At 31.6% G+C, this 12165-nt stretch overlaps 3 protein-coding genes across 9 annotated transcripts in view; all 3 read right to left on the reverse strand.

Annotated features, from left to right (window-relative positions):
- Positions 1-1658, reverse strand: part of if (integrin subunit alpha inflated) — a 96653-nt gene extending 94995 nt beyond the window's left edge. For both annotated transcript variants that reach the window (XM_031980287.2, XM_031980286.2), the window contains exon 1: positions 1064-1658. In XM_031980287.2, the coding sequence (XP_031836147.2) occupies positions 1064-1239 (176 nt within the window). In that variant the 5' untranslated portion in view covers positions 1240-1658. The remainder of the gene's footprint in view (positions 1-1063) is intronic.
- A 1048-nt stretch (positions 1659-2706) lies between these two features.
- LOC116428519 (uncharacterized) lies at positions 2707-6186 on the reverse strand. Of its 3 annotated transcripts, none has more exons than XM_031980219.2 (4): positions 5900-6186; positions 3661-5820; positions 3445-3582; positions 2707-3375 (listed from the first exon to the last, which is right to left on the reverse strand). In XM_031980219.2, exons 1-4 carry the CDS (start codon positions 6072-6074, stop codon positions 3335-3337), a joined length of 2514 nt encoding a protein of 837 aa, XP_031836079.2. In that variant the 5' UTR covers positions 6075-6186; the 3' UTR covers positions 2707-3334. The 3 variants fall into 3 exon arrangements, with proteins under 3 accessions (XP_031836079.2, XP_031836078.2, XP_031836080.2); XM_031980218.2 differs by having other exon boundaries at positions 3445-3594; XM_031980220.2 differs by having other exon boundaries at positions 3445-3594; positions 5982-6132.
- A 565-nt stretch (positions 6187-6751) lies between these two features.
- LOC116428520 (uncharacterized) lies at positions 6752-10341 on the reverse strand. Of its 4 annotated transcripts, none has more exons than XM_031980223.2 (6): positions 9952-10032; positions 9146-9512; positions 8556-8846; positions 8070-8492; positions 7541-8011; positions 6752-7240 (listed from the first exon to the last, which is right to left on the reverse strand). In XM_031980223.2, exons 2-6 carry the CDS (start codon positions 9461-9463, stop codon positions 7061-7063), a joined length of 1683 nt encoding a protein of 560 aa, XP_031836083.2. In that variant the 5' UTR covers positions 9464-9512; positions 9952-10032; the 3' UTR covers positions 6752-7060. The 4 variants fall into 4 exon arrangements, with proteins under 4 accessions (XP_031836083.2, XP_031836085.2, XP_031836084.2 ...); XM_031980225.2 differs by having other exon boundaries at positions 9983-10029; XM_031980224.2 differs by having other exon boundaries at positions 9918-10004.
- Between the last annotated feature and the right edge of the window lie 1824 nt (positions 10342-12165).

The following is a 12165-nucleotide window of genomic DNA, read 5'->3' on the forward strand; positions in this document are numbered from 1 at the left end:
TTTTTGTATAGTAAATTCAAGTAGCATCTTTAAGGGATTTCTTGTGGTTAAATTAAGGAATTATAGTAGAAGATAAATGAAGAAATCTTCGAGGAAAAATGGAAGGCGCCGACGCCATTTTTTCCAACAGAATCGTGAACGCATCGGAGTTGTATTTGGAATCCGGTAAGTGCGTGATTGCAGATCTCGGATCGCGTATTTCAAACGCGTTTGCGAAAGAAGTTATATACATTGTTTCGCGCTCATTGCAGATTGATGAAAGTCGATATTTCATTATTGAAGTTCCAACCGACGCGATGGAATGGTGGAAGCTACTTGCTGTGTGTTTCTGGGACGAGGACTTAAAAGGCGAGCGTGGTCGTCCTAAACTCGTAGGAGTACTACTGTCGTTTATGTTTCAATAAAATTTGCGAATCAGTTCCTAACATTTCATACTGCTTTTTCCCATTGCAAGACAATATATTTAGGAAATTGCGATCTATGTGGAGAAGTGTATCACTGCTTGCAATAATCTTAATTTTTTACTCCAAACTCCGAAAGAGAAAATTTGTTGCTTCATAAAACACAGACTATGTAAATTTATATTGAGTAGAAAGACTTTTTATTTTTATCGCTTCCTTTGACAAAAAAAAAATTTATCAAAATGAAGATCCAGATACAGCAACTTTGAACGGGTAACGATTTCTTTAAACGATACTCAATAAAATTAATCTAGAATAGACTACAAAAACATGAACTAATCTATATTAATTAATCTATAAGTACACAACTAACAGAACTCGAAACCGTTATTTCCAATGTTCAAGACACAAACTAATTGAAACATAAAACCGATAGATCACGGGATCAATAGAAACCCGTCGTCCAAAGAAAAACCAGTCACCGTTTTAACACGTTATTGCCAATCTACTTTCCGCGAAAGTAACCGTTTATCGCGGCTCCCCTTTTTCTACGTGTAAGACAGATCAACTGGTCAACAAACCTCGGCCAATAAAAAAATTAGCTAACCCGTATCAGCAACGCGTCAATCACGAGACGAAAGCATATATCGAAAAGTACTCACCAGCCTCGACCCTGTTTGTCCCGGTACATCGACACCGCGAACCCAAACATGTATGTGCTGTCCAACTGATAAACCGTGGTGTGCTTCGTCTCCACGTTGAAGGCGTCGGAACACCAAGGTGGTGACCCGACGAGGGTCAGGCCGATAAAGCCTGCGAGGACGTTCGCGAACCACATATCTTTTGCACCTTATTGCCACTGATCGCACGGTCAAGTCACTTTCATGCACGGCGGGCGATTCTCGGTTTGAACTGTCAAACACGATCGTGACCGGAAACGTGGAGGATGGTAGCTGCTATCTGCTGTTAGCGATGATCGTTGATGGATCAGGACGCCGGTAACCAACGCACGATAGGCGACATGTGGCTTCTACGAGGCCTCGGTGACACTACTGAACGAGACACTCCGTAAATGACGGACCACCGGACCGAGTCGGAGACGTCTGCTTGACGGACGGTCGCGGACAGACTGAGTAGAAGTCCGTTCTTTCAGTTACTCTTCACTCTCTTGACTCACGGGGGCTGCGACTCCCACCCACTGCACACGGTTCTGAAGTTGCGCTCCGCTCCGCACCGGGCTCACTGTGCTTGCGTGCCGCAACTCCAACCCGACTGTGCCCCGCCGACCATTCCCCCTGTTTTTATTCTATTTCATGGTGTTTATCGGCCCGCCACCGATCCGCATTTCCTACGAGAGGAATGCTGAAAGGGTGTTAACGCGGTTGTCCAAGACACGAATATTCTACTACGGATCAACCCTTAATCGGTTAACGCCAGAGCTACCGAGCATTTATCGGGGTTGATACGTAATTCGTGTAAAGATTGTAATAATACATTTTTTTCGATTTCTTCGGATATTCGTTGTAGTATTTAAGCGAAACTATTTATTTTCAAGAGAATTTTGGATATTAAATACTTGTAAAATGTTAATGATTGAAAGATTAGAAAACTAAAACCCTTCATTTTGATGGATATGGTAGTTCTAGGGTTCATGGGTCTGCCAGGCTTCTGAAACTACGCGCGTTTATCGTTGGATTAGAAAAGACGTATTTGAAATAGTAAATAATGAACATGATACATCTGTTTATGAAGTATCACGGTATAAATTGCTAATAAATAATTGTAGATTTCAAGGTTTATTCCTGTTGTAAGATGGAAGATTCTTTTTACATTTTTTATCGTTTGAGACTGAATATTGCACCTTCTTCACAGTGAATAAAATCTAAGTTGAAATTATTGTTATTCGGCAAATGAGGAAAACAAATAAAAATGAATTCGGATTAATATTTTCTATGTGTAGATTGCAGTATCAAGAAAGTAAGAAGTATTTTTTATTAAAATATGACTTGAATAATTAAAGAATGTCTTTACTCCCATGGAAAAGCTAAATAACAAATACTCAAATTGCAACTAAAAATTATTCACAATAAAAAGAATATAAAATATTTTTCGATTTCTGAGTGTTGCTCCCGAAGCTTAGGATATGAACGTCAATCTGGCATCGGCACCATATTGAATTTATCACCACTTTACAATATATAATTACATTATCAATAAATAATAAAAACAAATGATTAATGGGAAGATTAAAATGAGATTAATAATGCCGACAAAATGAATCGTGTTCCGAGAAAAAATTACGCAATTATTAAAATGTGGAATAATTCAATAAATATTTATTTAACACAAAATGTTAAAATTAAAAAAATATCCATAATGCATAGTTATTCAAACATCGTGATACGTATTTACAATGGTTTCATTCGTATAAAAATTCATCTATACAATTACAATTTTCAAATAAAACATATTCTCTATTAATTACGTAACGTAAAATTAGTTTCATATATTTAATGCATTAAATAAAACACGAATAAATATTACATTTAAACTTATATTTATATCTTATTATACAAATATTACACTTCTCAAACTTCAACATTTAAATAATATCGTATGACCAATAAAAAATGCAACAATAAGAATTATTACTAGAATATCAAATGTTAATAATGATTTATCACACTCATCAATAATATTAATCCGTTTATCAACGCTGTAATAATTTTTCGAAGAAAACATGAGTCATGCCTGAAAGTCTCAAATGTAAAAACATTGCAATAGCGTCAAACAAAAAAGTAAACAGTGAAATTAAAAGTTTTGTACTGCATACAGATACCTTATAATTAAAAACATTTAATTAAACATAAGTTTTAAGTAAAAATTAGTTTAATATGTTTTTTTAACTAAATAATTCAATTATAATGCAAGAACTATTTTGTTCTGTTTTGCGACCTCCTAATGCGTGCGGGAGCTGAAATAGACTGAAATGAATAATTATCTTCAAAGATTAAAAATAACAATAAAGAACAATAACATTTACCTATTATTTCAAATGATGTAGTATCTTGTGTACCTATACTTTTTTTCTTTTCATTAAGTACTCCTAAGGATTTACTCTTTTTAATATGAGGAGTCATAGGAAGTACTGATTTTTCTATTTCACTATTACACTTTCCTTCTGTAACAAGATCTATTTATTAAAATTAGTGTCATTTACATCAAACATAATTAATATGTTACTAAGGATCATCTTTACCAGAAAATTTAACATTCCTTCTCGATTTTCTTCTATCACTTTTTTCATTTGACCTCATGGTATTAATGTCATTATATAAATCAATTTTTGAATTGATATTCTCTTTATGTTCTGACTGTTGTATATTTGTAGATACCTTTCCAGATTTCCCCCTTAGAATTGGTGTACTTACTGAAGTAATACTTCTATTTCTTAGAACTCTTATGCTTTCATTGTGTTTATCTACTTCTTCTTCATCACTTGCAAGAATATGTTCTTGTGAATTTCTTGTAATCACATTTAAGTCTGTATTGTGTACAGCATTTTCAGATGGCACAATATTTGGTGTTATACTTGCAATTGTTTCGTTTACAACACTTTGTCTTCTCAAACTTCTTCTTGGCGAAAGAGTAGCTGAACTATGATATGGTGTAGGTTTTTTAATTGATGTTGCAGTTTCTACATGTGTAGATGGTACACTCATAGTATTTTTTGTTGAAATCTTCAAGCCAGAAGGCTCATTTTTATCAAATACATCTTCATATTCTTCAAAGCTATTGTCATCAAAGGTAAGCTTCCTTTCTGCATGTATTAATTCTTCCTCAACTGAATTATTAAATTCAAGACTATCTATTCTTGCTAATGCTGCAGCTAACTCCATTTTTGTTTGTGTTTCTTCATCCATGGGAACTTCATTTAAAACTACAGTATCATTAAAATTAACTTTATGCGATGTCTTTATACAGGATCCTATCTCATTTGACTTCTTTGGCTGTTTCAGTATACTCTTCCCTGGAGTTTGATCAGAATTAATATATGAAATTGTATCGTCTAACTGAACCTCTGGTGTTTTACACATCTGACTTATTTTCATCATAGTTAAAGGACTTTTATGTTTTTTTGTTTCTGACAGTTGTACTTTTTGCAACAAATTTAATTTTGTTCTATCATACTTAACAGGGGTGTATTTCTTAACATTAGAACTACTAAACCTTCTAGTTTTATATTTGTTATCAAAGATCTTAAGCTCTTCTGTGCCATTATTGTTACTTATTTCTTTTGCTATATTCTTTTTTCTTTCTGCTAGGAAAGTTCTTATTGAACTGGATTTTTTAGGCATAATTTTTTTCTTCGTAGCTGTTTTCTTTTTTGTAACTTTAGTAATAACAGGTACATTTTCTTCTTCTTTCCAACCTTCTGAACGCAATTGTTCTAATTTATCAAACCGTGAATCACAATTTTTTACTTCCATATACATCATATCCCAGAAACCTTGTAAATCTTTACAGGTAACTAACATTTCTCCTTTTCCCGTTTCACAATCGGAAACTAAACCACGAAATCTTTCAAACTTTTTATTTATGAGTAATTGTGTTTGTCCAATAGCCTGATTAATTTGATACTGACCATCTTCTGTAATACCTGATTCTTCTTTCACCAATGTCCACTTATTACATAATTCATTTAATCTATCTACTTCTCCATTCAGAAGAAACTGAAAATATTGTGCAGTTCGTTCTTCCTCTTCAATTGAAATATTAAGATTTTTCATGACAGTATCCTTTGTAGGAATCTCATCACTTAATGATCGGCTAAGACTAAAACCACGTTTTATCTGCTGTTCAGTTCTGGCATTGCTTTTACCACGACTAGAAACTACATACGGTGAAAAAAAAACTGGTTCACTAGGTAATTCAGAATAGTTTGATTTAGGTAAATTCTTGTTAGATGTTTCTGTATTAATGTTCTCAGTATTCTTGTTACAAAAGTTGTTAATTGACATTCTACATTGTGATCGACCAAATAATGGTTCTTGATGTAATGGTTCTTCCAATGGTTTCACTTTTTGATCTATAGGAGCAAAGGATTGTTTTTCTCTTGAACATTCTATGGAGGATTTTGAATCTTTTACTACAGATTTTGATACTTTTTGAGATTGACTTTTAAGCATTAGTCTTCTTTCTGTAACTTTAGAAACTTTTTTGGGAATGGGTGGTACATTCAATTTTTTTCCAACTACATTATTTGTAGATAAAGGTGAATAAAGTTTATGGTGAACAGCACCAACTATAAAAGGACGTTTTTTATGCATTTGTTCCATCTTTTTAGACTTCTCACGTTCTACTTTCCACTCTATTAACCGACTTGTATGGTTTCCTGATGCAGAAGATACTTTTGGTTCTGAAATCAAAATGTAATCACATAATGAATAATCACGACAATAACAATACATTAAACAGCAATAAATTATTCTACAAACCATTATTCTGTATTGTATTAGATTTAGAATTTAAAATATTTCTATTTCCAGTGAAAATCTTGGACCTGGAATTTTTACGTGCCTTTTCGTGGTTTTCTGTACGAACAATTCGAGCTGCAGCTGCATCCCCAAAACCGAAAGTCTTTGCTTTATATTGTTGTCGAAATTTTGACATTTTAATGCATTATATTAAGAAACAAATTGCATAAATGAAACTATTGGGCTTCCATAAATCACTCAACAGTGTACAACTGATACTGTTTAAAATTGATACGTTATAACATGCCATATGGTGCGACAGTGTTGCCAGTTATTTGAAAAAGGCACTATGACATTTTAACCCCATTTCATTGGTCCCTAGCTCTAGACCAATAAGATAGGAAAAGAAAAGGCGCTAACTGAGTTATTCGGAAGTGCCGCGACAGAACAATTGATCAAACATTTTTCATAAGTGTTAATGTATAAAATATGTGTTTTTTATTGAAAAGAGAAACAGATTTCTTTGTGTATAGTTCTACTATAATACTAAAGCAAAGTTTTACTATGACAATGCTTTAAACAAAATATGAAGCATTATTGGTAGAATGGCTATATATTTGGTAAGTTATATACCGTTATGGCACTTAATATTTTATTAAATGTATATATTATACATTTATATATTTATTGTTTATTTATTGATTAAATTAAATGTATTATGAAATTAATTACCCAATTATGTGTTAGATTTCTTGTTTATAGAAATCAGTTTTAAAGAAATCTTTGTTAGCCTTTTACAGTTGTGTGCAGGAGGTACTACCATAAATTTTTAATGTACTTAATTAATTTACTTTGTACTTTAATGTTTAGGAATATTATTTTATTTGTCAATCTTTTTACAGGATTTATTACATATAAATTTTTACATCTTTTCTTATAACTTAACTTGGTAACATTTTCATTTGTCAATAATATACACTATTCTATACAAAAGAAGTAATGTAGAATATTGTATTATTCTTACTTCAAACACTGAATAACAGTTGTCTCAAAAATTGTACATTTTTGACTGCGCTATCATATTTAGGACAAAAATGTTGACATTAACAGAAATATTAAGTATATCTGCAAAGAAATCATGAGAAATAATAGTATTTCTTATTTTGATGATGTCCCAGTGAATTATCTATACAAATATGTTGAAATATCTCCTAGTAATTGTTGATTAAGTTCCGTTTGTCTCTGTAGAGAATCATTCAGTTCATCTTTTTCTGCCAATATTCGTTCTTTCTGATTCTTTTCTTTTGTAAAATCTTCTTCATAAAGTTCTAATTGCATTCGCAGCAAGGCAATATGTTCTTCCTATATTAAGAATGAAAAAATACTATGACATCCATCTTTAAAACTGTTAATTTAAAGAATGTATTTAAAGAAGTATTCTTTTTGAAAAATCGAATGATTATTTTTTATATAAAGAGATTTAAAAAATACAAAAGTTATATATTTTTAAAGAGAATGATTAGCCATTTTAGAAACACAAATAGAAAAATGTTTAAATTGCAATTTTCTCAAAGCAATGATTTATAAATTCTTAAACTATGTATAGATCTAATTAATATTTTTTATTTTTTTAGAGATTAAAAAATAAGAATTTGTACTTACACGTTGTTTTATCTCTGCTTCTAACTCTTTCACACGTAATTCCTTTTTCTGTACAGTTTCATGCAAAATACCAATTTCACTGATCAATTGACTGCATTTTGCATCACATTTATTTTTTTCTGTTTCTAGAACAGTTTTGTAATGACTTTCATACAACTGACTCTGTTGATCAAGAGATGACTTTTCTTCATTCAAACTTATTTTTTCTTGCTGTAGAAGTTCCATTGCTTCATTTAAATGTTTGCGTTCCATTTCAAGATTTTTCTTTTGGCTGTCTAATAACTGTTCTGTTTCCTTCAGACGTTCCTTTTCTTTGGCAAGTAAACTCATACTTTCTTCTAATGACTGTTTATTTTCAATGCCCTGTTCTACTGACTCTGTCTTATCCTTAACAGATTCAGTGGACATATTAGTTTGTGTTATATCTTCTATTTTTTCTCTCAAAACTGTTTCTGGCTCATACAGAATAGCCTAAAATATTTGTGTCATCAATATACTGTAAATTGTACATATTAGTCCAAATACTTACATGTTGTAATTTATGTTGAAGCATAACAAGAGATTCTTTTAAGGAGTTAATTTCTTTATCTTTTATCAAACAGTTCTCACAATTTATATGTTTATTTGTAAACTCAGTACATTTAGGGATATTATAATTAAGGGACTGATTAAAATGATTTGAATCGTATGATTTTGACATTGAAGCTTGCATCTCTAACTTTTTTATATTGAGCCTCTGATCTTGTATCGTAGAAGTAGCTTGCTTCAATTGAGAACTCACTAAATTTGATATACTAAGTAATTTCTCAACGTCAGAGGATAATTTTTCACATTTTTGTTTAGAGTTACTTAATTCTTCTGTTAATGAAGATACTTTTTCATGAAGTTCTGTTCCAAGAATAGATGACTCTTTTTTGTCACTAGTACTTTGCATTTCATTTGCACTTAGCATCTGTTTAGGAAATTAATAATATTAACAAATACAATGAGTAAGATACAATGTAATGAAACATACCTCATACCCTGGTTCGGTACTAATTCCCCCAGTAGCCAGTCTCATTTTGAATTCATTATTTTCTTTCTGTAAGTAACTTATTAATTCTCTGGTTTCAGCAAATTTTTTCTTGTGACTCTGATGTATTTTCATAATTTCTTCTTGCCAATTGACTAAAGTGTTAAACTGTTGTTTCATAGCAATATTATTCTGTTTTAATGTTTCTTTTAGTTTTCCATTCTCTTGTAGTAACTCACTTAATTTTTCATGAATCTCATCTGAATTCCACGACGCAATCATAGAATTATAATCCTACACATTAAATAAACTTTCTAAATGCCCAAATTTTACAATTTAATAAGTGAAAGGAAGCTTCCTAATTGCACATTGTTTTAAAACTAAATGTGCACAAATACTTCTAGGTCTTTATTAAAAGATACTGTTTTATTAAATGTTCAAATCTTTTAAATTCTATTAGTTATAAAAATTGGTATGAATGAACATATCGAAGTTAAGAATTGACTAATTTGTAGTTTTTTCAAATTAAATTCTAGATTTAAAATGTTGAAGTAGGAAAGTTCCTTAATTTCAGCTAAGTCATAGATACATACAACAGACATGCTTTTACGTTCAATATCAACATATGATGCAATCGAAGATGCCTGAATGAAATCCATAGAATCTTTACCCAACACCACAAAAGATAATGTATCACTTGGATCAGTAATACTAAAGTTGGTTAATGCAGCATTCGAGTATATCGGTGTATCATCTTCTAACATAAACCTAGCCTTTCCATTGTTTATGATGAAGCCAAGACTTTGTAAACGAGTCTCTGAGTCCAAAGATATTTTTGAACTTTCAGAATTTTGTACTTTTACAAGAGACTTCTCTTCTTGACTGGATTCCATGGTGAAAAATTCATTCATGTTAACATTAGCTTAATTGCAGCATTTAATGATTCCCAAAAATGAATACCTGGAAGTTCAATATATTAACATTTAAGAATTCAAGCTAATATTAATGTATATATTAATATCAACTATTATTATTATTATTATTGCATACAATAACAAATGTAATGCATAAAGCTGCATAATGTAAAATACAAAGAAAATACAAAAGAACAATTTTATTTAACTTGTTTAACTGAAATTACTAAAACTGAACACTTTAAATCTAAAGTAAATCATCTTTCAAAATAAATTTTACTAGCTACAATTAATGACGCTGTAATATCAAAACAATCTTAGTATTAGTATCATACTGCAACATGATTTTATCTACAAAAAAAAGTCAATATCAATAGTTTAGATAATAGACAGATGATAAACAAAGGTATGTCACTGATATTATGTTCAGTTTCATTAAATTATGTATTACACTTATTATGTTTTATATAATATCCTTTACACACAGAAAACAACTTAATAGAATCTGTAACTGACATATGTCAAATAGTGTTTTCCGTATCTTTTTTTTGTAATGAAATTTGGACTCACCAATTCTTTCGTAAATATTAACAAAGTTCAATCAAAATAGTATCTGATGACATTCCTATCAACAGATTCATAACATAATTGCACGAATTAGGCGCAATAATGCGATTATGTTTTTGGATGAAAAAGAATTCGAACGTTAACAGTAGATATTATTTTAAATCCTTTACAGTTCTTATTATGATCTTATTTCGTTTCGCATAACAATTTCTTTGTTTAAGATTTTACACATCACTCTCTACTGCACAATTATGCACCAATCGCAAAAACCCTAGACTATTAAATGCAAACGTAAAATGTCAGCTGCTATTTTTCCACTACTTAGTAATATTTTCACTTCTCATAGGGAATTTCGTTATAATAATTCCCTATCCAGCACATCTTGGGGAGATGTAAATGTTCCTAGTTTAATGATAAAATCCCAGTCAAATGTTTGTCTAGTTATTAATATGCAGTTATATTTATTGACAGTAAATTGGCACACTTGGGAGCTAGTTGTATTTTCAAATTTTAGCGGCAATGAATCAATGATCATAAAACCTTTTACCTGTATTTACGTTCAAAATGACGACCTCAAAAGAGTTACCTTAAAATTCTATGGTGTTTAGCATTTTATATTAACTTTCTATGTACAAAACATTAAATTTAAATATACTTTTCAACACATGACAGTATATTTTAGCTAAAGGGGCATCTAACAATTTACAAAATCTGGTAAACAAATTTTCAATGAACTGGTGACTCCTTTTTGAGAATCATTGAGTCTTTTTTTGCATTTTTGAATGAACGCCTTCTTTTCAACAACCTTATAGTCAATATTTCGTGAAATTAATATCGAGTCTCGTAGCTTATCCGACTCGAAATACGTTTCATAAAAATAGTTGTAAGGATACTTAACAAATTCACACATAAGTGATTGAAATAGATTAAGGAAAGTTTTAGCCTGTTACTCGTCTCTCTGGGATTCACGAAGCATTCTGTTCTTCCTCTCCGTGAGTAAATCGTGAGATCACGAAGTCATTATTTCGGTATCAAAGGAAACAGAAAGGAAAATATCTCGATCGCGGAACCAATAAATTCCGTTCAGATCAGGAATTTCAATTGAATTATTACGAACAGTTTAGATTTCAATTTCTATCACCCTGTGTCGCAAGAAGCAATCGGCACAAAGGCGACAGTGTTGCCTAAGAAATGGACGACTATTATTGTTGTAAATTTGCCAATTTGAGGCGTGATTTATTATTCTTGTTCCGAACAACACTGTCGCCTTTTATTATCGTCTGTCTATGGACTAGTTTATTAATAGACATTGCGCAAGGTATATCCATTTTGTCGCGGCAAGGTGTTGCGTAAAGCCGACCATGCTACTTACATGCACTTCGGGTTTATCGTTTCAGGGATTACCTATGCACACCAGTTGTTTCTCCCGACTCTAAGGTAAACGGGAGTTGGACTGGCTCCGATACGAAGGTCGATTTGTGGCATTATTTCTCAAGTTACGATCACGATCCTCTGTTTGTGACAATTTCTGCGCCAGTTATGAACGGCGTTTTATTAAATTGCTCAATTTCACGGACGAATGAAAAGGAAACCTTTGGAACAATTCTACCGGGATTTGTTTGTTTCGTACTTTATTGCCGGAATAAGGGTCGAGAGAGAAATCGAAGTTCTCGTGTTGTTCAGTACTTACCGTCCACAATTTCTGGTACTGTTCGATGTTCAACTGACACGGAACGTATTGGACGTATTGGTATTCTTTCCTGATTAACCCCTTGCAGACTCGTGACGAAAGATTCGGATAGAATTTAATAGTAATAAATATCATTCAATTCTTTCACGTTCAAATTAAATATCATCTTCCTTTAGCTGTTAATCTTTACAGTAAACGTAGATGCAGAACAAGAGAAAAAAGATTAAATCATTAGAAATAGTTCTAACGATCGCAATTGCGTAAGAAATCGCAAGACAAGGGGTTGACAACCATGTTTCACGTCTGCGTCTTAACTCACTGTACAGGGTGGTTGAAAAGTTTCTGACTTTGAAATCGTTATATTCCTTTATTTTGATCTACTTTTCGGTTTAGTGATATTGTTTTCTTGACGTAGAACATTATTTTATATAATTCATTAAAT

This window comes from Nomia melanderi, chromosome 1 (genome assembly GCF_051020985.1).
Source record: "Nomia melanderi isolate GNS246 chromosome 1, iyNomMela1, whole genome shotgun sequence".
NCBI lineage: Eukaryota > Metazoa > Arthropoda > Insecta > Hymenoptera > Halictidae > Nomia > Nomia melanderi.